At 43.9% G+C, this 25,305-nt stretch overlaps 1 protein-coding gene across 8 annotated transcripts in view; it reads right to left on the bottom strand.

Annotated features, from left to right (window-relative positions):
- The window catches only part of atrn (attractin), a 109,846-nt gene that overhangs the window by 44,471 nt on the left and 40,070 nt on the right, over positions 1 to 25,305 (bottom strand). For 3 of the 8 annotated variants that reach the window (XM_034525536.1, XM_034525534.1, XM_034525537.1), the window contains exons 17-25: positions 25,010 to 25,195; positions 23,623 to 23,868; positions 22,866 to 23,003; positions 21,657 to 21,750; positions 20,898 to 20,950; positions 18,643 to 18,737; positions 17,130 to 17,208; positions 16,555 to 16,712; positions 9,704 to 9,765 (exon numbers count right to left, since the gene is read on the bottom strand). In XM_034525536.1, coding sequence (XP_034381427.1) covers positions 9,704 to 9,765; positions 16,555 to 16,712; positions 17,130 to 17,208; positions 18,643 to 18,737; positions 20,898 to 20,950; positions 21,657 to 21,750; positions 22,866 to 23,003; positions 23,623 to 23,868; positions 25,010 to 25,195 — 1,111 coding nt within the window. Of the gene's footprint in view, positions 1 to 1,567; positions 3,550 to 7,898; positions 8,835 to 9,703; positions 9,766 to 16,554; positions 16,713 to 17,129; positions 17,209 to 18,642; positions 18,738 to 20,897; positions 20,951 to 21,656; positions 21,751 to 22,865; positions 23,004 to 23,622; positions 23,869 to 25,009; positions 25,196 to 25,305 lie in introns of those variants that run through there. The other 5 variants (XM_034525538.1, XM_034525539.1, XM_034525535.1 and 2 more) reach the window with 5 other exon arrangements.

Raw genomic sequence — 25,305 nt, 5'->3', positions numbered from 1 at the left:
CATGATGACATTACAACAACGCAATATGTGCTTCATTAAACATGCACACTGTGTACAACATGCTCTGGGCACCAATCTTTTTTTCTTAATGTTATTTTGTGTTTTTCGCCAATCTTTTTCACATCTCATATTATCAGCTAGGTCATGCCTCTCATTGGTTGCTGACACTATATGGTGAGGCCACGCCCACTTTGTCCGTTTGTTAAATGCCCTGATGAAGACCTCCAGCGTTCAAAATAATGTTTGCTTTTTTAAATATTTCCTCACTTGTTTCAAAGCTTTTGGATTGCCTTCCTGTTTGTTTACTAATACAAGTTGTTACTACTAATAAAGTTATAAATGCATGAAAAAAAATGAAAAAAATACAATGTTGAAAAAGAAGGTTGTGCCGGGGGGTAATTTGATTAAAAGGGAGGTGTTTTTTTTCCAGTGATGTATTGTAGATGTTTTTTTTTTTTTTACAATTATAAGTATAATTTTGTAACTGTAGGCAAAACAAAAAGTGTCCAAAAAACGCAAAATGTCTGTTTCAGTGGCGGACTGGAGTGTGGAAAGAGAGAGTGTATTATATCCACGAGCTGCCGAGGCCAGAGAGGTGAGCTCTGACGTGGCATTGGCTAACCTGACAGCGAGACAACAGCCACAAGGCAAACACTAACAGACCGGCTCGCTTGTCCACGGCCAGCTGAATACTAATCCAGCAGCCTGCCCGCCGCTGGCTTTTACCACAGGGTGGGGAAATTAAACCCGCTCGCCGGCCAAGCGCCATTTTGTTTTCAGGATAGCCGGATACAAGTTTGTCTGGTGAACCGCACACCGACCCAGCAGCCGCTCACAGGTCCTATTCTGGCCGACACTTGCCACCGCTAAAAAGCCTGCAGCACCGTGGGTGGTGGGACGCTTCCAGGCTCTCTAACCCAGATGAAATGGAAGCAGCGCTGACCACTTCGCAGAATACAAATGTCTGTATAATCTCTTGAGCTTTGGTTAGTTGGTCTATTCACTCCTTCACACAATAGGAGCAAGGGGACAAGAAGCTAAATGGAATATGGCATGTCCTTACGGGTTAGAAGGAAGACGTGCAGCCAGAAGTAGGGCTACGCCCTCTTCTACATGGATTAGTTGAATAAATGGGTCGCTTTTTTTCATGCTGAATGACTGATCTCCAAGAAAGATTTAAAATGGTGCATTTGCATGATGCTTTGTAGATCTGTCGATTAAAGGATGCTGGTGCTGCTGCAGTGAGGTGTGAACAGGTTGAACTGCACTTTTTTTTTTTTTTTGTCTTGTTCAAACTGCCTTGTTCATCTGCCAATTCAAGGATGTTAATTAGCTACAGATAATTAAATTTGCCACCACCGTTATCGTTTCACCTCTTGAGACGAGAGGCTTACGGCTAATTAAAACTGCCGCTTTCAGTTGGAAAATTGCACTTTTTTGGAAATTTAATGAAATAAAGAGCCTTTGCAACAATTTCTTTTTGTGCAAATACACGTCATTTATTCGGAACATCTGGAGCTGCAATGGGTGCACTGATAATCACCTATAGGAAGCTATTCGAGGCTGACAACTTGCTAACTGAGTTTGTTGGGGGAGCATGCCACTTGCCTGAGATGTGAAAAAAAAAAAAATCTAAAAACGGCAGAGAAACAGGGACGAAAACAACGGAGGGAAAGGGAGGATTTAGAAAAGGATTAGTGAATAGAGGAGCAGCTTCCCAATGACAACTGGAGTGAGCCGAACCAATGCACCTCTCATTCTGAACAGGTAAAGAGATCAGACCAAAACTAATAAAAGAACCGGCAGAAGAAAAAAAAGGAGGGACTTTTCCCCAATCCTGCACCATGAGGGGTTCAAAGACGACGCTTCGCCTCAAATAAAAGCTTGCAAAAAAAACAAACAAACACAGATGAGTGAACCTTCCACGCGGCAAGAGACCCGTGATATGTAATGTAATGTAGAAGGGACCCGAAGAGCTTAAGACACATGTAGACACGAGGCCGATGGGAAGAAAAGACGTTGCCTCCCTCTTGGGACTCCCCAGGAGGTACTGCCCTGTTCCCTTTGTTCTCTTCCTTACTCATTACAGGTGAGGAAGAGGAGGAGGAGCAGCAGCAGCAGAGAGTCAAACCGACTGATCCGAGTCATTTATTATTAATCGGGACGCAGAGCGGCTTTCAGCTCCTCGCGGACCTATCGGGGGGTGTTTAGCCACGAGGCGCCTCCTTGCACTCCCTCTATCTCCATCTCCTCCTCGTATCTCACTCTGGCTCCTCGCTGATGACCTGACAATGAGGTCAGCTACAAAGAGAGTGTTAAAGAATGCAAGATAGAGGGGTGGGGGAAAGGGGGGTGGAGAGAAGGTTGGAAATGTGGAAGGAAAAAGAAAGAAGGTGGAGAGAAGCAGCACAGAGATAAAGAAAAACAACAAAACAAAAAGACACACCGAGGTGGGGGGGGGGGTAAACGGACCAGCGCAGGATTCAGCAACAAAGGCCGGCATAAAGATGGAAGAGGAAGAGGAGGCCGAGATTCACAGAGAGAAAAAGACACAGGACAGCTCAGAGAGGAAGGGAGAGCTGGCACAGCACCTGCGGCAGCCCCTGCAGAGTGCCCGGGGAGGCCCCTTAGGACAGGCGGACTGGGTTAGAATGAGAGTTAAGTGTCTCTCTGCCTCTCCGTCTCTCTCTTTCTGAAGTCTCGAGAGGAAGAAGGGGGAGTGAGTAAGAGGCATATTTTTGTTGACATGTATGTATGTTTTTGTTGTCAATTCAATATCATTATTTTATAACAATCATAATGTTCTGTTTTGTATTCTAATGCTCTGGCACCATTATTGTTTCAAACTTTCATGCCAATAAAGCCACATTGAATTGAGCGAGAGAGAGCGAGCAACTAGCTGATGTTGGGTTTATTCTATAAACTGAGGATTTCCTTCCCTTTTGGGAACATCCGAGTTTTCTTTCTCAAACCATTTACAAAGAATAAAAAGGAAAGCACACATTTTCACAATGATGACAGACTTCAACTGTGTAACTCCAGGTTATTGTGTTGCCATTATTTGTCATATATTGTGATCTGTGGCTTTAATAACATGTATTTTGGTGTATTCTGTCAAGTAACCGATGACAGTTCAGCGACAATTCAATTTAATTTATTACATTTATCCAAAACATTGCCAATAAAGAATAAATATTAAGAAAATTAATTTTTATACCAATTTTAAAAAGTTTGAACAACATTCGCCCGACAGTTGGATAAAATTACAGCCACACAGTGTTTTTCTTCTGCGCCGCAGAGTCCTCCACACTCTGTCCTGCTGTCAATCACCAATCAGCCGCCCCGTCAGCGGTGCTGGTGACGCTGATGGAGGCCGACGTTTGTGTACAAACACAGACGAGTGTGAGAGGAAAACAGCGAGACCTGCACGCTCCGGGCCGCACATCACGGTCTGGGGGTCAATGTCACTCCGTTTTTCCACAAATCCCGGTGATGGATCGCTGTCCGAATTCCGAGGACGGAGAGGCTCCCTGCTCGATAATGAAGCCGCTGAGAACAAATGGCACGGAGGGGAAATAATTGGGAACGATCGGTCGTCGGTAAAGTGGTCGCAATTTAAATTGACATTTTGAATTGATTGCATTGAACCGACTCCAGCGCGTGCACTGTTGCCCACTGCAGTCTGAAGAGCTTTGAAGATGCGGTGGAGAAAAATTAAAAAAAAACATTCCGTCTGTGTGCGTGTGTGTGTGTAGGTGTGTGTGTGTGTGTGTGTGTGTGTGTGTGTGTGTATGAAGGGTAATCATAAAGCTCAGAGGGCACACAGCACCACTGAGTGGCCGGTCTCCTCATGTGTTTGAATAGAGTGTTTCTGAGTGCATGCGTGTCCGTGTGCGCACAAAAGATTGAGCGTGTGCGCTGGAGAGTTTCATTGTAGATTTCAACAATTGCTTTTTGGACTAGTTCATTTGTACCTTTGTATCCTAATGCTTTGGCAAAAATATTGCCAATAAAGCCCAAATTTAATTATTTGAGAGAGTCTGTGTGTGTGTGTGTGTGTGTTTAATCAGTAATAGTAATTGTAGATATCAATTGCTTTTTGACCAGTTATAATTCCAAGCCAATACATCTACAATGTAATTCTGACTAGTAGCAATTCTAATTAAAAATATCTATGATTCATTTTTCCTGTGTTGATCAATTAATTTCTTAATTCTGAAGCTTATTAATAACCAGTCAATGTTTACCATTGACTTCTATTCAACTAAATGAGTCTGTATGATTCAATTTTGATGTTGTATTAACCCGAGTGGACAATACTCACTCGTGGACATGTTCATTGTGGATATCTTTAACTTAATTATAAGCAGTAAATTCAAACTAAATTACAGGTATCTATAATTAAATGTTGATGTTTTATCATTTCAAGCTAGTTGCAATTCCAATTATTGGCAACAACTCAATTCTCTGCAGTCAAAATGTTCACTGCAGATATCTACAATTGTTTTTACATAACAGATACCATAAAAGGAATTACAGATATATAAAATTGAATTATATATCGTAAATTCTGTAAATATTGCAACACTAGAAGAAACTGTATCGATATGATATTTTGAGATATCTACAATTCCTCTTTTTAATTAGTCAGAATTCTATTTTAGATATCAAAATCAATCAGTAGAGAGATCTTCAATTATGTTTTTGATGTAATAGTTATTTTTAGTAGTGGAAAGGGAATTACTGATGTTACTTAAATTAACATTATATTTAATTGATCACGAGTCAGCCCTGCTGAGGACACGACGCTGCAGTGTGAGTGAATGCGTCTCCACAGCGTTGCCCCTGTGTTTGAGAGATGGCGGTCAAGCTTTTTATTTCCTTCTCAAAGAATATAAATGCTTTACAATATTTGGAAATGTGTGAGGCTGAATCCTCATAGGCATAATTAAGAAGAAGTACGGCACTCAAATCGACAGAAAGGGCAACTGGCAAAAGTTGCAGACGTCTGCCAAAAAAAGAAAAACACCAACTTTGAACCACGAATGAATAATTTAACCGGAGCGCCGTCCCTTCTCTTGGTTTTAGTCCCCTTCTCTTGGTTTTAGTCCCCTTCTCTTGGTTTTAGTCCACTTCTCGGAGGACCAGTACCCGTGTGACCCAAGCTGCTTTCCAGACCCTCCCCCCCCAACATTTAAACCACAGCGCCGTTCCTAAAAGTGTCATTGTGGCCCACGTGTCAAGCGGAGGTTGAGTCGACAGCGGGTGGTGGTGGAGGAGAGGACGAGAGCTCGCATGCTGACTCAGGAGAGACAACGCTAATCACCGCTCCGCTTTAACGAGCTAAATGGTCGAGAACAAGGTCGGCGGGTGGAATAACACCGCTTCGTGCTCTCTGCTGCTGCATGCTGATGGCGATTAGCAATTCGTTGTCGGGTCGGCAATATAGTGAAGAATGCGACCAAGTCGCGTCTCCCCTCGGTTCAGAAAAGCCGGCAGCTCTCCGATGTGAATCACTAATTCACTTCTTTTAAAAAAAAAGATACAGCCTGCGATAACACGCCGCAAAGGGAGGGACATTAAGATTATCAGATGTGTTTTATGTTTTAATAATTCATCTCAAAGCAGGATGACATTTCAAGGGTGCGCCAGTGCTGATTGAGCTGCGTGGAGGTCGTTAACGTGGACTGTTGTGAGGGAACATGTCGCCCGGCGCTCACTAATTGGTTTTTACAGCGATGCTTTCTGGGCAACAATGGGGCTTTTATGGCGCAAAGGAATAAAGACACAAAACCTTGAAACCACAACGAATACTTGTTAGTACGATCAATTTGTTTGCTCACTTCGGGTCTTTTTCGTGCGATAAGTTCGACGAGAATAATAAAATCATCCGACTTATTCCTCTTGAACGTGCTCCTGTGGGCTTCAGCGAGCAGTTGTGTCGATGCTTTTGTCACCGCGTTCTCACGCTTTGACTGCAAGGATGTTCCATGACAAAGGCGTACATTTGCTGAGGTTTGAACCTCAGTCTGCAACACAAGTGAAGGACAGCCACTCTATACATCACATCAATGTATACGTATATACGAATATACATACACACATATACGTATCTATATACACACATATATATATTATATGTACATGTATATGTTCAGAACCAGAGGTTGCCGCCTCATTTAAAATGGACATAAATCAGAACTTATTCTTTCTCCATTATTCAGACTCTGGTATCTTTCACTAATCACCGCCAGCATCGGGGGTTCTCTTGCCACTGGGACCAGCCATGCACTAAAAATACAGTATATGCAAGCAGTTGGGTTGGAGGTAAGTGCAAATCAGTTGTGATATTAGATGTTTGCAGCACAGATATGGCAGAGAGGTGATCTCTTAGGGTAATAAGAAAATGTTCTAGGACTTCAGGCCTCGGTGCCACGCTAAAAATTAGAAGTCAGGTGTTTTTTAAAGAGCCGCCACAGCGCGCCAACGAGCGGCCAGTGTGCCTGTGGACTTATTTTTCTCTGGTTACTTTAATATATCCATCAAAAAGAAAAGGACTTGGATCCCACTTCATTGCCACACTGAAATATGAACACTTGGCTGATTGCGACATTAAAGAGTTATTATATTCAAGTATAATTCTTTTCTCAAGACAGTAACCTGTGTAGGTTAAGTCTCACTTTCATGTGCACCTTTGTTGAACTGCTGCTGAACACTGGCTTCATAAACTATTTAAAAAAAACTTTTTTTGTTTTGAAGGAACTCCGATACTAGATGTAGGCTAGATGATGTAAAAACGGCCACGAAAGCAATATCCCCGTGACAAATATGACCTAGTGTGCATTGTAAAAAAAAAGGGAAAAAAGTTGCCTTTTTTTTTTTATATAGCTCTTTTAGCTTCCTCCATGCAGCAATTTGGACTTATATAGCCAAGAAATGTGTCATTCAGGTCACTTTCACTTCAAAGGGTGCTCGTTATAGCAGCGGCCAAGTTTTAAATTAAAAACATGACAGTTTGAGGAAAAAAAAAATAAAGGAAAAAAGAAAGCTCACAAATACATTTTTATTGCGTTTCCCAAAACATTTGGGAATTGTTGATTGTTGAAGAATTCTTGTTTTTTTTTACATTCAATTTGCACAACTAGAGACACAATTCAGTTTGTGTCTGACATTCATGAAAAAGTTCTCCATGAATGTCAAAAGTTCCTGAGTTTAAACGCAGTACAAAAAGCCATTAATCAAGATAATGAGCCTAAGGTGAGATCTGCCGGACGTGAATATTGGAGTGCATTTAATGCTGCTACTGCTTATGTTCAAGGCATCGGGTGTTTTTTATTTATTTATTCTCGGCTGAAAAAAAATGTCTTGAGCATCTTTGCTGGTGCAGCAGATAATAGGATGGCACCACCTTCATCCGTCCCCACAGGGACCACGAGAGCAAGCAAGACTGAGATTAAGACACAGAGGAAAGAGAAAAGTCGGGAGTGGAGAAGAGCAAACATTTTCCACGCTAATTAGCATCCCCTCTCCTCCCCCGCAACACAAACAATGCCCTGCGCCCCAAAAAAAACAGAAAGCAAGCAGGGACAAGGCTGCGAGCTCGCTAACTTTAGGTCTTCTCATCTGTGCTACATCAGTGGCAGGCAACAAACACATCAACACACACACACACACATAAAAATAAGACTGAGCTGTGGGATTAAGAGCAAATCAGAAGGAGTGGTGGGAGGCTGGGAGGAGAGAAAACAGAGGGGAGAGGAAGAGAGGGCGACGGAACAAGGGAGATTGACAGAAGCGAGGGACAGAAGAGAGTGCAGAGGGAGGAAACGGAGGAGGAAAGTAGAACAGAAAGGAGGAGATGAAAGGAGAGTGAGAGGAGAGCATGAGGGGGAGGGAAATAGGGAGGATGGGAGAGACAAAAGAAGAGAGAGCGAGGGAGAAGGAAAGCGAAAAATGATGAAGGAGGGTCGGGAAAAAGAGAGGGAGCGGAGATGAAGGAGGAGAGGAGAAAGTGAACAGAAGGGGGAGATGGTGAAGAGATGAGAACAGACGGAAAAGGAAGGAGCGGGGACGGCGATAAAAAGAGAGAGAGAGAGAGAGAGAAAGGGCATTCTGTTCGTGGATGCCCACACAGAGCCGGGCGCAGGCTACACGCTCCGAATGCTGACATGCAAACATTCGGATGCTGACGCGTGGGTATAAACATATGAGCAACTGCAGGGTTTGCATTTGTCTGCAGAGGGAGCGACGGTGTGCAACAGCACGCGTAGTCCTGCAGCTTTTACAGATGAATGCCATCCCCCAACCGAACAAAAAACAAAAAAAACCTCAAGAGTGGATGTTGATTTATTCAATCGATGCTGAAAAAAATGGAAAAAAAAAAAAAATCTTTCAAATCAACCCCATCTAATCTCTCTTGAACATGGCGGCTAGATCAATAAAAGCAGTATGGCTTGAAAAAAAAAAAAGAGTAATTCTTTCACGCCGTTGAAGAGACAACGCTAGCACGAAAAAGAAACAACACACACACGTGTGTTTCATGCATGCAGTCGCGCATGCATTAAACACACGGGTGTACCCGATTTGTGGCGCCTCACAAGAAAAAACATAAATAGAAACTCAATAACACATCAGAGCAGTTCCTGAGGTTCAGGGTTTCATCAAAGCTCAACACGTGTTCAGCCCGACCAACAAAAGTACAGTGCCTCCATCTCATGCTCCTCCATGTCCAAAGATTTCTGAGGATACCAGCAACTGTGTGTCAGGGTGAAGCCCGGAAGAGTGTTACATTTACATCTCCTTTCAGTCTTATGGAATCCATGGGATTATGTTATCTGTTGAATAAGTAAATACAGAATATGCAGTATATGTGATTTTTGTTTTTACTTCTCACCCTCCTTCGGTGACGTAATAGTGGACTCCAGGGTGCGTCGGTACAGCGTGACATCATTGTTGGGGGCGTGGTTACAATTTTGGCTACTTTAGCTCATTGTACCTTATGTTGCTTTATGCGGCATATGAGGGCTGTGTGTCTTTCAGCTTGGGAGTTTTAACGAATATTTGTCGAGGTAAGATGAATAATACCAACTGTTGGCTGGAAGTGGGGAAATTTCTCAATGCAAAGCGATTGTGCATCGATGGAAAAGTTCATTCATGCACCGTGAAATGCCATAGGCGTTCAGTGCCCTGTCTGAGAGCTGCTATGTGAAAAAACTATTTTTGTAAATTATTGCACACTAATACTATGCAGAAGGATTTATGTATTTACATATTATTTTGGAAGCACTTTCTAAATAGTAGGGTGGTTCAGATTTAATCCGACCGCTTCAGTAACTGGTATATAGAATATAGAAAAAGGATACAAAATATGGAGTTGCATCCTTCACATATGATATAGTTATTTGGGAGTGGGTTTTGTAGCTCGACCCTGTTGTACAGTGACGGTCAATGAACCTCGCGTCCCCGTGCACGGCGACATCTAAGCAGCTCCTATAAACCAGTGAGCTGCAGTGCTTCTTCACAGTTAATGGCTGGTGCGCACATACAGGCACAGCGGAGCAGCTTTGGTGATCCATCAGCACGGTTCACACTGCAACGCACACTACAACACGCACGCACGCACGCACGCACACACACTTAAACACATCTGTGGTTTGGAGTAAGCGAATTGACTGACAAGAAGTCAGGCGGGGGGAGGGCTCACCTGAAGAACGTGACAAAGAACTGCACCAGATCCATGAAGTTACTGTGCTGCGAGAAGGCGATCTGCAAAAAAAGGGGAAAGAAAGGGACAAAAGGCAGCGTCAGAAATCTGCTTTAATAGGGGAGATTTTTAAAACAGGAGGTCAGCGTTATACACCCATAAACACACAAGCTTCAGAGTCGACCTTGTAGGTCTGTCAAAAGGCACGCGATCACGCAGGCTGCCTCTGCTCACAAAGGCAGACGTGGTATATATATATATATATACACACACACTTATTGTATGATGTTGATAATAGATTTATATATATATATATATATATATATATATATATATATATATATATATATATACATATATATATACACATACATATATACATATATATATATATATATATATATATATATACATACACACATATTACACACACACACACGTATTCTATGATGTGGATAATAGATTTATATTCATGTTGTCAACCTCAGCACATTTTGTAGCGTGTATATTTCTGGCGGTGAAACCAGATGAAAGACAGTGTCAAGATAAGCAATTTCTTTCCTCATGTTGCTCCTTATTCGCAACTACTGGGAGGTTCCCAGTCCGTCTGCTTATCTGTGTTCCAGACTGCACACCTGTCAAAGCAACGACATGGCAGCGAGCCGGGCCTCTCCGCTGCCCACAGCAGAGACAAAAAAAACACATCACTGCTGCACATGTGGGCGGAAATACTCACGATGTAATCATGAGCAATTGTACTAACGATATCCCTTCTTAATCAAGGTTGCCAGGGGTAACGTTGGCAGTGCCGTACCAACTCCCCGCCACCCTCCTCCGCCTCATACTTACGCCTACAACCCCCTAAAAACGCTGTGTTGTGCACAGATCCCTGCAACGACACACCACTGCCCCTCTCTGGTAGCCTCAGGGTACTGCGCCTTCAGGGCTCCCCACAGCAGAATCCCCCTCACACATCCTTCCTCCGAGGTGGCACCTTGGACCAGAACTTATCATCGCTCCTGCTTATTATTCCCCGGCAAAGTGGGGATTTGCATACAATTCCAGTGGGAAAAAGAATGAGCAGAAGGGAGGGAAGCAAGCCCCCCCCCCCCCCCCCCCCCCCCCCCCCCCCCCCCCCCCCCCCCCCCCCCCCCCCCCCCCCCCCCCCCCCCCCCCCCCCCCCCCCCCCCCCCCCCCCCCCCCCCCCCCCCCCCCCCCCCCCCCCCCCCCCCCCCCCCCCCCCCCCCCCCCCCCCCCCCCCCCCCCCCCCCCCCCCCCCCCCCCCCCCCCCCCCCCCCCCCCCCCCCCCCCCCCCCCCCCCCCCCCCCCCCCCCCCCCCCCCCCCCCCCCCCCCCCCCCCCCCCCCCCCCCCCCCCCCCCCCCCCCCCCCCCCCCCCCCCCCCACAAAAAAAAAGCAGGCCAAAATTTGGGAAACGCAGCTCTGTGCATGTCAGATTAGTTTTATGAAACTTAATGTGATCAAGAATTACAATACATGCATACAGAGTTGATGGGTAAGAATGTGTGTACATCTACAGTGACGTTGCACAAGAACAACTCGGGGGCAAAGGCAGTGGCCTCTGCAGTGAGTTGACAGGGGGGGGGGGGGGCTAATTTACTGGTGTAGTCAGCACCATCTGGCTCGCTAATGTGTTGCTGTTGATTACTGTTGAGAGCCGAATCCTCAGTGTGATCATTTTTCTCCAGACTGTTGCACACTGGAGAGAAGTTCAGGGAGCCGAAAGGAAACTTTTTAAAAGATGTCAGCCGCGTCGTCGACCTCATTGGGCAACAGACATTAGAGCGTTCTGGCGTTTCATATCCTGGGTAATCTTTTTTTTCCCGGGAATCAAACGCGTTTTTTAAGATTAAGCTTTAAGATTGGTTGGCTGTAGCTCATGGGGGAGTTGCATGTTGAAGTGTCCTTGAGCAAGACACTGAACCCCCCCCCAGTTGCTCCCCGGATGCTTCACTACAGCCCACTGCTCCTTAATAACTAAGGATGGGTCAAATGCAGAGAAGAATTGCAATAATGTAATTGCAATAAAAAAAGGTGAATCGAGAGGACTCCTCATTTGTTTGTTTTTTGGGGGTTGAATTTGAGGCGTTGCCCTGGTCTGGTCTTGGTCTTCCTGATTTCGTCTCACCCTGCCTTGGTCTTGGTCAAAACCCCTCGAAGTCTTGGTCTTGTCTGGGTCTAGATAAGATCTGGTCTTAGTCATGATGCCTATCCTATTCTTCTTTCTTACTTGTCTTACTCTTTGACGTTACAATCCAAAATACGCTCCGACGTGAGCAGGATTTCTTTTTAAAAAGAAAAAAAGGTCTTCCATGTACCTTCAAAAAGCACTACAGAGAACTTCTTGGAAATAAGTTTCTAAAAAGGTGCCAATTTGGCATCGTGCAATTAACAGAAAATGGTTTTCACTTCCTGTGCTCATGAATGTAAAGGGGGGAGGTAAAAATGAAAGGATTAGAGAAACACTACCAGAGATTGCGTGAAACTGAGCGGCAGGGTTTCTTTCAGAAGCAAAGCTTAGAATAATCACAGAAGCCTCGTCAGCCGGTGCTTTTAAACCCGGGTTCGCTTTGTGAGAGCGGCCATCCACTCCTCGAGGTGATTACACATACATGAAGTCATTATCCCTTCAAATGACACAATAGTCCCCTTCAACGACAACGCAAACCTCCTCAACATAAAAATCAAAGACATGCGTCATCGCCGCCCAACTTATTAACTTTATTGTAGCGGCTGATCTCAAGTGTCAGCGGTGTGCGGTGCTTTGTCACCGAGAGGCAGGCGGTGGCAGCAGGAGGCCCGGGTGACTCTCGCTCTGTGCCCAGCAGAGGGGGACTCGTTAGGGGCCGCAGAGGATCTCACAGCAGGGCCTGTCAAGCCTGCCGCCGGGCGATGTGAACGCAACGTATTCTGCTTTTCAATGGCGTCCGACAGCGACATTGGAGGTTTGAAGGAAAAGGGAGAGGATAGAAGAAAACTGTGCGTGTGTGTGTGATCTGTAAGTGCCAGAGAGTAATGTTTTACAGAACTTTCCTTCTTTAGTTTGATTGCGACAACAGCAAGAAAGCTACAGGGCACCAATGCAGATAAACTTTCTATCTATATTTAATATTCTGTCTATTTTTAGCCAGGCTACTGGTGTGGCTGTAGGCTCACATCAACATGTCCATCATTCCATCACTTCAGTCCAGATTGACAATTGGTTCAATTGCATACAATTTTGTCCAGACACTCGTGGTTTGCAGATGATATATCCGTCTGACTTTGGTGATCTTCTGATTTGTCATAACGACTATTGGATGAATTCCCACAGAGTTTCATCAGGTCAAAGTTTCAACGCCGGTTTACGACTAAATATATCTGGGGGGAAAAAACTATTTTGCACCATCCTCAGACATTTGTGTGACAAATAAAGCAAATTAATCTAGTGAACAAAAGGTAGCAACATACATACACTTTGCATTCATTCTATATGTTGATGGTAAAACTATTGATTTCAAGTCATTTTCTATTTGTGCTAACATGCATATTTTCTTTTGCATAAATAATAAGCAGCTGTCTGAGTTTAGGCTGCTGCACGCTGGGCAAACCCGCCCATTTGTGTTTCCTACCCTCTGTGTGTGTGATCAGTATCAAAACGCACCCATCAGGCAGCCATGCATGGCCCAGATAAACACTCCACAAGTCCACACAGAGAAGCAGCGCGGCCCAGCCAGCTGATAGCTACAGCTGCTGCTACTCCACAGCGGGGTATTACATTGGAGCCTGTTCTAATCTCCACCATATCATGACATGTTCACTAAGGCACGGAACAGGAGATCACAGCTCTTTAATGTAATTAGTCTGGGATTTGCGTTTCATTACAAACATCATTAAATTCAGATCCATTCTTCATCAGGAGAGAGAGAGTGGGGGGTGGGTGGGGGCGAGAACTCCTCGCTGACTAATCTCGGTGCTTTGGTGATGCGACCTGCTCAACGGTAAGGAAGTCATCCCAGAACACACTTTGGCCCCATTGTATAGGACCTCATTGTTGTTGGGTCAACATGACGATATCAAAGTGTGACTCCTGCAATCCAACGTCTGTGGTTTGGTAAAGTGTGGTAACTTGAATCTGATCGGTAGATTTTTGGGGGGGGGACAAAAAAGAAAGTGTGTGCTGACTGACTGCATGTTGGGTGGTGAATGCAACAAGTGGAGTCGACGCAAACGGACAAACTCCCGTACCTGCACATGGCGAGCATGCCGCTCTAACGCCACTTCCTGACCACGTAAACGGCCAACAGAAGCCACCTCGCGGCCGGTGTGCCGGAGAGCGAGCACGAGACAGAGAGACGGCTCTGTACAGCCGCACACTGAAGCCGGCAGAGAGAGAGAGAGAGAGAGAGAGCTGAGCTTGCACACATCCCACTCTGAATTCAGCATGTGTTTCAACTTAACATTCCACTTTGCCCTTGCTCTTTCTCCGCTGCTGTTTATGAACCGCTTTCCAACACTGAGATCTCCGCCTGCCAACTGCTGGAGTATCAGCCGCCTACGAACACACACACACACACACACAGACACACACACACATACACGTATCCCAGTGCCAAACTGCAGTAGACCACTGAAGGCAAGGAGAGTGAGAAAAGGGCAACAGAAGAAGAAGAAAAACGAAGGGATGTTATTAGGAAGAGATCATTTGCAGACGAGGAGGCAGAAAAAGAGGAACATTTAAAAAAATAATAATTAAAACAGTATAATGTTACCTCGCTGGCGAAGATAGAGCTCCATGAGTTCTAGGAAGATAAATACACTATGCTAGGGGGTGATCTTCGACATGATCCCACCCAGCAAGACAAGTGAGGCGGACCAGAGGAGGCCGAGAGGGGGAGGACTCTCTCAGAGCTGCACCGGAGTTCTCCTGAGTCCGGCAGCAGCTGGAGCCATGAAGCTGAGAGAACTAAAAGCGCTCACAAGGCAGGAAGTGGAGGATGGAGGAATATTTTTTTTCCCCCTTGCAGGAGGAGGGCAAGGGGGAAGGAGCTTTGCACGGGGCAACCAGTAAAATCACTTCCAGACGTGATCGGGGAGGCACACAGACGGGCAGGCTGTGCCCAGAGCACACGATCCAGGTTCTGGAGCGCCTTTGTGCTCCCAAAACCAGCACCAGCCAATCATGGCGGTGCTTTTCTTCGCCGCATCAAACTTCATGCAGAGTTTATTCCCTTCTTTATCGAGCTGCAAAGACACCCATGAACTAACTTTCAAACAGCTGCATGTGTAAGTATGTGGATACACCGTCACACGGGGTGCTTTATGCGCCTCTGAAGGCACTCACTGGTGACGTGTTTGAGAAGGGCAGTGATCCGAGTTAGAACTCATCAGATATCAATATACATCGAGTTCCCGTTTAGTCAAACCTAACTACATAGTGCCTTTTCAAGAGCTGAGATCTGTTGATACGAGTACCCAAGAGAGGCATCTATATTCCCCCCCCTCAAAAAAAAAATCAATTTTTGTCACTCCTTGAAAACTGTTTTTAAATATCATCTCCAGTCCAGAACAATATCTCGAGGCGTGCAGCTGTTGTTATGGACACCTGCTCGACAATCAGAAACAAGTATCTTCTGTGGCCGCGGTATGAGTTCACGCAACACAGAATGGCACGAAAAATAAGCAGTTTTACACATAAAAAGACAATTATAGGCATTAAACCGCCGACATCACGACTTTGCAGTTAGGCGTACAGGAAGAAAGGGCTATTGAGCTGTGACTGTACGCCGACACAGAGGCTCATTCACAAAGAGCCACATCAACGCTGAGGAAAAGCTCCTGCACAGACCACAGTTTACTGGCGACGGCCAACGTTTATATTCTGCCATTTTAACCGGCCCGCGTTTTACTTTAAAAGAGAAGTGCCTCGGGAATCAGTCTCAGTGTAAAGTCACCGCGGTTTGGCTGCACTTTGATTTGAAAAAGATGTGGGGCAACGAGCGTTTATGCATCTGCACACATACGCGGGCAGCCGAATGCGGCATAACTAGGCACAGGGGGAAAAAAAAGCACATTGTGAATTTGTAGATGCTTTTAATCAAAGTGCATGAATGCATATTCTCAGCATAATTAGCGCCGTTGCAGTAGGCGAGTATCCAGGATGACTCCGCCAGTTGAAGTTCGTGTTCGACTCCTGTGAATCATGATTTTAGCATATTTCATGCTCTTATTGAGTCATGCTGCTCTTGAAATGTTTACGTGCATCTCACGAAGAAGCAACAGGATTTAGCTTTATAAGCTGAGCTGGCTAAATGTCCACATTAAAAGCCCCCGAATAATGTGAGGCACATCTGTTCAAACGGTCGGGCTCCATAAATAAATAATAAATCCGGCCGATCGATTCACTCACACTTCTCTTTTCATTTCAACTTTCCCTCTCCGTGACATCTCATTCACATTCATTCCAGGCGACACCGCCCATGTTGTCAAAGCACAAAGCCTCCCATTTATAGATTTCAAGGGTCATATTGAACCAGTCGTCTTTCTTCCCCTGAATCAACACGATACCCCGTCAGCGGATGCTAAACATTAGAAGTCACAACTGAATGTGTCAGTCAGAATTAAATCTGGCCAGTTAAGATGAATCTGAAGCAGCACAAGGGCTCCTCTGTTGTGGACTTCAGCACAATCAAATGTATTTAATTTTTTCTATAAATACATTTATGGTTTTTGGTGATTTAGATTTTTTAAATCACGGTTAATTATGAAAGTTGGACGGTAACCATGGCAAAATGGTTCGACTGAAGCACAAAATGCCTCCAGCTTCATATCGAAGTGAACTCTTTGGACTTACTTGAATCTTAATGGGCCACGTGAAGTTGCTGACGTAGACGAAGAAGGTGATGTTTGGGCTGTTGCGGAAATCAAAGTTCTCGTTGGAGAAGCTGTCTTTGAACTCCTTGATGTTGCTCCGGGAGACGATGGGGATCTCCTCGCCGGACTGAGTGCCTGCTGAGTGACAGAGAGGCGCAGAAGGACGGAGAGGGGAAACGAGAGTTAAGAGCATGAAGAGACGGCGGGAGGAGAGGGACAAGGAAAGTATGAGGGAAATAAGGAATACTTCACCCCCAAAATTATCACCATTAGTAGTGAAAAAACTAAGGTAAAACAAATAATGGACTTATGGTATCTTATTCGACTGAGTTTACTGGTTAATATCTGTCCCATGTAAACTCAGAGAAGACAAAGTTATACGAGAACCATAAGCTTATTTTCCATCCATCCGAGATGAACAAATCAAACATGACAGTGCTCTCTGTATATGATGTTGTTGTTGTTGTTGTTGTTGTTGTTTTTTGGTTATCAAAGTTGGAGGTCATCCATTTTCTGTTGCGTTCTAATTGTCGTGGGTGTTTTATGGAGCCCTACCGGTGAAGCTCGTGGCCCAGGTTATGTTCAGGTTGAAGTTCTTTGAGGCGTTTATGAACATGTCCAGATCCCGGTTTGGCTGAGGAGGGACAGAGGAAACAGAAAGCAGGCAGTGACCACCTCATTATATATCATTATATATGTGTATTATATAAATGCGCATAGGATGTATATTAAAAAAATATATATATATATATATAAAAGAAACATGTACAAAATGTGTTTCCAGGTATTAAAAGCCCCTTTGCGTTACTGTAAATGCAGAGCACAGATCCCCCCTCGACACCAGTGTGCAGCTGTACAAACAGTTACCGCGGTGCACATTTGTGCCGCTAATGGAAGCTGCATTAGCAAAACAAATGTTTGAACAGGAGTCGATGATGAAAATGATATGCATTAAAAAGACTGCGAGTGTTCAGTTGTTCAGCGATATCTGCTTTGATAACGTCAAGTGGGTGCGAGACGCTTACTTACTGGCGGAAAGGCAGCGTTTGTTAATTATCATTTAAATACATTTAAAATGAGTCGAAGATGCTCTAAATATTTCCAGACTTTACTATATTATGTAGAATTTAGACATAAATGTACGTGGGTAACGTTTCTACTGGATAAAATACACACTATACTTGTTACATTTAGTGCGTACTGCAGCAGACAAAGTACTCAAGTTGGGCCGTGCTACTTTGTCCTGGCATGGCACCCCGAGCTTTGACCTGCTTGCTCACATGTCCACGCTGTGCAGAGGATTGTGGGTCAGAACGGCCACAAAAGCGTGCTGGCTTGCAAATTGCCAAATGTGACCGGATGTGGTGGAACATAATGGTATTTTTGGCATAGTACATTTGACATACTATGTATTTTGACATGCCAAATCTCTTTCTGGCACACTAAATAGTATGGTATTATGAGCATTGCAACGCACAGCTTCAGGGTCGGCTCCAGATGCTGCCGCCGGGTAAAAGGGACGTGGCAAGCTTCCATTTGCAGGAAAAACATCTGTATGATGAGTGTAGTTGAATCATATATATTATCATTTTCTCTTTTTTGTTTTGCTCTTATTTTATGTCGTACCATCTATAACTTTTACTTCTATTATTATTATTATTATTATTATTATTATAATAATAAGCCATGCTTTTTGATTTTGCTAATAAGTGTCATCTTTAATGTGGAGCTCAGTATTATTATGTATGAAGATTAGGAAATTCTGTGCGTACTCTAGTTAAAAAAAACGTTAAAGATCCTCTCGCATTAATTGGAGTGAACCGTCTCCAAGCAGAAAACGGGACTGTTGTCATTTTCTGTATTGAGGACAGCAACATATTATATGTTATAATCAGACTCTCATTATTACTATTACTTAATATAATTCCTGAACTGATACAGAAACGACATGAGAAGTGTTGAGGTGGGAGAAAATCATCCTCGTCATCCTGTGCCGACTTCGCAATCTTTAATCCCAATAAAAGTGTCAGCTGCTGCGTCGGTGGGGCGTTCGCTGCCAGAGACTTACCTCCTCAGGTGTGGCCACGAAGTTGATGGCAGTGTAGTAGCGGTCGTCCTCCTGCGACAGGCTGAAGGTGAACTGGTAGTCGATGAGGAGCGTGTCTGTTTGAAGTGTGGGAGAGCGTGGAGGGCATTCGAAAAGAAGAAGTAGAAGAGGAGCTCGATGAGGTTAGTTTGAAAGTCACACAAGAACATGTTTTCACAAAGCGCTCGGGGTGGAAAAATTACCCAGATCCCCTTTCCTTTTTTCCTCTTCGAAAATCAATGGACTTTCTGGGTGGACCTGAACATTGGACTGCGTCTGTGCTGAAGGTCACGAGGCTGGCTATTATGGCTCTGGGAGAGCCGGCATTAAACAACAGCTGGAGATCTCCGTCACTGCACCGCGACGATATGTAAAAAGTCAAAGTACTTGAACCACATGATTTCCGTGCGTTTGAAACGTTTCTGTTCACTTTTTTTATTACACCTCTCGTGATCTGGAACTTTTCTCCTGCTGGTTCCAATCAATGTGGGGAAAAATAACACCTGCCAGCAAGACACATTTTAACCACCTGGTTTGGTCATTTTCCTCCTTGTCAGGAGACGCGCATGCAGTGAGGGTCTCATGCCGTGTGCAGCTGTTTGTCATTGCTGTCACAGGTTCATGTTCAATTATACTGACCAGAATGACACTAGACGGGTTCTGTGTCTGCACTACTTCACCTACTCGTTCAGGGCTCTGCCTGTCCTCTGCTCTTTTTAATTGTATTTTATTTTTTAGACTATTTGGGTTCTCCATTAAACATAATTGTACATGCAATTGATGATTATTTCTTACTACTGATTGATCTGTGACTTTATGTATCAGAATTACATTACGCTTTTATCCAAATCATACAGCGTAGACACAGCTACGGGGAGAAATTTAGGGTTAAGTGTCTTGCTAGGACACATCGACTGGGGCCGTGAGCGGGGATCGAACCGCCGATCCTCTGATTGAAAGACTGACCCACATTCGCCCACGACAAAGAATTCAGGAAAACCTCATGAAAGTCTAAATTTAAAAAGAAACATATGAGAAAGATATTTTAAAAATATACAATCTGAAATATACTAATACATTTTATAGCAATATCATTTATTGAATGAAATACAACTATTATTTATGGAAACTGATATTTAAAATGATGGATTAATAAAGCAGCCATCGCTAATATTGAATGTTGTCAAATATCAGAATCCCAGAGCTGAGTCTTTTTTATTACACCTCTCATCAACAGTCTCTTTTTAATCCGACCAACAGTCAAAATCCCCCCCCAAAAATCTATTTACAATGGGATCGAAATGGACTGTGCTCCTTGTTCCTGAGCTTTGATCTTCTCGACAATCGTTAATCCGATCGACCTCACACTTGGCGGGCGTATCGCGAAGGTCTCGACGAAGCGCAGCGACGAGTGTGAAGTGGTCTGGATTAGTGGTTCTCGAGAAAAGCTGCAAGCCACCGACCCAGCAGACTGGCAAATAGGAACCGCACCAGTGATACAAAATAAAAAACGGGATAAGCAGCAGAAACCTCATGAGTTTTTTTACTTTAAAAAAAAAAAATGACCTAAAAACTAAATGGGGTTCACAATTTCTGTAATCTATTACATTCAGCTCAAGATTATTTATATCAACATCTAAAATATACACAAAAGCTGCAAATCCTTTTATTTGGAACAATCTCGAATTTACGGTTGATTAATTTTCTGACAACCAATTAACTAATTAGTCATCAAATAAATAATATGTATTTAATTCACATTGCGAGATGCACGTCAGAAGAGACTAAACAGCAACGAACGACACGAGCCTTCGACCACTATTTATAGCTCCTTCTGTACTCTTGAAAAAAAAAACATTATCAAATTATAAAACAATGAGGAATAAGTGCGTCAGTTAAGTCCCACAGTGTCTCCATTATCATATTCTTCAGCACATGAACATGGATGACAGGAATAATAATGACAGGAGTGTAATCTGCAGTGTGTGCAGCGTTCTTTGACAGAGTGACCGCCATCGCAGCGGGAAGAAATGGAGAAAGACGGCTCTTCACAAAGCGTCACTACGTTCTCCAGAAAAACGCTTTCATGCGTCTCACTTTCGATTCTTTTCACCTGCGACTTTTTTTTAAGAAACGCCGTCTGAGGCTGTTATTGCTTTAAACATCAGACTTCTTAATGTGACACACACACACACACACACACCTCCACTGAAGTTGATAATTGGAATTCCACTTACAGTAGCATGTTCCTTTGAGGGGGTTGCCTTGGTAACGATTCTCGACTTCACACCTGTAAGGGGGAGGCGGACGATAGGTGAAGGGAAATGAGGCGTAACGCGAGGAGCAGACGGCAAACACGGATGAAAAGAAGAAGGAGAGGGAGGAAAAAGGCAAATTAGGACGATTTAATTGCTGATAAAAAAAACAAAGCGGGAGTGAGTCTTCTACTTCAGTCACAATGAGAAAGCAGATAAAGAAGAAAGAAAGTGACAGACATCACTAAGAGACACATTCTGTCCTCAAAAAGTAGCCTCAGTTTCATACTGATGATTTGTGAAACTTGTATTTCAAGTTGTTTTGGGAAGCTTGAGTTTAGTGCTGCTCTCCCAGTAATGACCAGCTGCTATTACAGTATTAGCATGTTTGCTTGCAGGAGCTTGTAAATGTAGGTTTCTAATCAAAAGTCTCTCGTGTTTTTTTTGTACAAAATCTACAAATACAAATTTATACCAATAAAGTTCCCACAGAACAAAAAAAAAATGTAACTGCAACTGGTGTAATTGTAATTTTTCACTGTTTTATGACATTATAACTGTGTTATACTGCATAAAAGACATGTTTGATTTCCTTAGAGACGCAGGACTCGTGTGATGAAGCGATAAGAGGCAACAGTAAGTAAAATGTAACAGGAGCAAAAAAACAAACAACAACAAATCATCCTGAAACTGCTTGAGGTTCCGAGGGTTAAAACATTTTCCCGGGCAGCACGGACTCACAGGTGGCAGCGATCTCCTTTGATGCCCTTTGTGGTGCAGAAGCACTTGCCGTTGTTGGGGTTGCACATGCTGGCGTGGCCGTTACACTTGCAGGCTGAACAAAAGACACGACACACAAGACTTTGAGTGCATTAGTAAGTAAAGCAATACAACCCCCTTTTTTTTTTTTTTTTTTTTTACATTCAATGACTGCTATTATTCTGTATGGATTGAATTATAGATCCTATAAATCTTTTATATTGTATTGATAAATGCAGTAAAACGAGAGGTTTTCTAAAAAGGGACCCAGGTGCTCAGAAACACGACCGCTTTTAGTCCACAAGTTCTTTGTCCAAGTTTTAAATCATAAGAACGAAATACATTAGATTCAGTTAACAGAACTTTTCCAGCTTTTCCTGTCCAGTTTGACAGAGTTATAAAAAGGTTGGATGGGAAACTCTGCTTCCCTGAATGTTTCATAGGGGTCAAATGTCTAATTCTCCAAGGAAAGAACAAGAAGGGAATAAATCAAGAAGTTTAGTTATTAGTGCCAACTTTTAAGCTGCACCTCCCACAGGAGCTCCGGCTCCCGACCCATCCGAGGTGACCCAAGAGATGTTTTTTGTGTCCGTGAACGGATGCCAAATGTCCATTACGTTTGGTGATTTTCAGAACCATCACACCTGTGTAAATGATGTAGACATCTGTGTAACACTTAGGATTTCATCTTCTTTTAGATTTGTGCACTGTTTTTTTTGCTTATGCTCATTAACTGAGTCGAACTGATGTGAAGAATGACACGATTAGATGACAAGTAAAATATGTCTTTAATGTCCCTGGGGAGGGAGGGGGGGGGGGGGGGGGGGGGGGGGGGGGTTATGGCTGTTCCAAAAGGGACACATATAATTAAACCATCCCAGAAAAAAAAAGGAGGGAGAGAAAATATCCCAAAACAAACACGTGGCGGTATTTATATTGGCAAGCTCAATTAAGCTGTTGGAGGATGTGGACGATTGATTTGTTTTCTGATGGACCGACTGTCATCATGAGCCGTAGAGAGCATCTTTAATATCCAATGGGAACGCTTTACTGTGCAGCCAGGAATCAAGAAAATGGCAGACATGAAACTGTAAAATCCTGACGGGTTAAATGAAGCTGCGCGCAGAAAAAGAAAAAGTAAAAAGGAGACCGGTTCCGATCTATTTGGCGCCGGACCGAACGGATACTCACGCTGGCAGCTGCCCCCGTTGGTCGGATCTCCGTAGAAGCCGGAGATGCAGCTCTCGCAGTGTCGGCCGGTTGTCAGGTCCTCGCACTTCTCGCACACGCTCTCGTTGATACACTGGCTGTGACCGTTGCACTGACAGGCTGTCGGAGAGTAAACAAAGCGCAGACTGCATGAACATCACCGCAACATTTTTTTATTTTTCCCCCCCCCCCCCCTTCTCTTTTTAAATAAACAGCCTCAGGGCCAAACATGAATGAATTTGTATGTTAATATGCGAATAGAGACAGTGAAGTGATGTCTGGGATCTGAAATGTCTGCCGGTGCTGCACATGAAGTCCTTGTGTGACAAAATATTGTTACTTTGATATTCTCCCTGACTGCCATGTTCATTAATCAAAATTTACTGCACAGGTCCATCGACGGGAGAGAAGTCACAACAACAACTGCAGGTCATTTGCATGTAGTTTTGGATCATAATGAACAAGATAAATAGTCCCTTTTTCAGCTATTATTGTTATTGTAGTCAGTTTGTATGAAGGGCAAGTAGTTTCATTGCAAGGGCGCTTTAACGCTTTTATTTACGAGGATCGATTTACTCATCGAGAGAGAAAAATAAATGTAAAAACCTCCTTCAGAACAATGAAAACACCTTTGTTCTTCCAAATGACAAGAGAACCGATTTCACTTAAAACAGCGTCGACACAATATTTGACTGAAATGAGCGTTTGTAAACGATTAATATGTCGCATTCTCCCCTACCTGGGCAGTGGATGAAGGACCAGTTGTACTTGGCTTCGCTGGGGCACATGCTGGCGTTGAGGGCGGGCTGCGGGTTGGCGGGCAGGCCGGGGAGGGTGGACGGGGCCGGGACCGAGGTCTGGAAGGGCCCGCGGTACGAGCCCTCGATGCATTGACCTTTGCCCGTGTTGCTGGGGTCGGTGCACCAACCGCAGCCCGGCTGGTCCAGACACTGGCCACACGTTCTGTAGCCGGAGCAGTTCTCCGCTGCAGCAGAGCGACAGCGGTTACACAAACAACTAAAACCGTGAAGACGTATGTGAGCTTAACAAATGTAAAGAAAGAGCTCGTTCACAGGGAGGCAAAAAAAAAAGGGTTCAATTTATTGCATTAGTGGTGAGTACATTGGTAAATAAGGTCCAGATGCTTAAATTAATAATACCCACAACACATCTACAAGGCTCGACAGTTCATAATGCTTATTCCTGATCCTTTGCCCAGATTTGAATTCCTAACACTCGGCCTTGGAGGGGTCTCCATGCAAACGGCTGTCAGCAACGACTTGTATTTAATCGACCCGTCGGGTTAAATAAATGAAAATGGTTCTCTTCTGCGCCGTACACAAAACAAAGCACCAGCTGGAGACTAAGTTATCAAACTATGAAACCAAATTATTAATCCCCATCTCATCAACTGCAGGGGCTGCCGGTTTAATGTGCTCGGCTGAATGGAGGTTTAAAAAAAAAAAAAAAAGAGCCACAGTGATTACACAATGTGGCCTTTTAGGGGTCTTTTCGTTGGAGTCTGATTGAAATCGCTACATATGCTCAAGTGGTGGAGTAAATCAACTGCACGTGAGCGGACTGCAGATTCGTGCTTTCATTTACGAGCTCTTCCTCACGCCCATGAACGGTCGCATGCGTCTCAACCGGAGGTTTAAGTAGAACGCTACATCGTGTTCTCGAGCGAGAGCGATTTTTGCTCAATGTCATCATATATGGACAGGAGTTAAGTGTCTTTGAGTATTATGAAAAGCGCTATATAAATTAAATGCATTATTATTATTATTATTATTATTATTATATAATAAGGAACAACTTTACGATTAACAGAGACTCAATGTCAAAACTATAACTATAACATAACTGTGTCTCTAGCCAAATGTTTTTATTAATTTTGTGTTCTAATAAATGTTTGGAGGGGTTTTAATGTCTACATTATTTTATAAAAAGAGACAGGATGACATAAAAAAAGATTTTTGGGGGGTATTACGTAATAATGGAAAATTATTTTCAGACTCAGTATTCAGAGCCTCCATATCATTTTTATAACGACAAGACTCCCAATGATCGGCGTATTCAATCTGTCAATGAGGGGGAGACAAACTGCAGCGAGTGAGACGTCTTACGTGGACAGCTGTTCATGGTGTACCACTCCATGCACTGGCCGAAGGGGAAGGAGGCCACGTAGGCGTTGGAGTCGACGCACTGCTTCATGTTGCTGCACCACATGCACTCCGAGCTGCTGCTGGTGCATTCGCTGCAGGTGGCTCTCATGGCGCACGGCGTCCGGCACTGCTTGGCGCTGTGGTTGGCTGAGGGAACAGTTTCATTATTGCTCAAGCCCTTTGGAGTATGAACGGGACTTTATCGAGAGATTTTTTATCACGAGTTGTATAATGAACCTTTAAATGTATTCACAAAT

The sequence above is a fragment of the Cyclopterus lumpus genome, chromosome 22 (assembly GCF_009769545.1).
Source record: "Cyclopterus lumpus isolate fCycLum1 chromosome 22, fCycLum1.pri, whole genome shotgun sequence".
Taxonomy (NCBI): Eukaryota; Metazoa; Chordata; class Actinopteri; order Perciformes; family Cyclopteridae; genus Cyclopterus; species Cyclopterus lumpus.
Note: the sequence above shows the minus strand (reverse complement) of the source record. Positions and strands in the feature narration are given on the sequence as shown.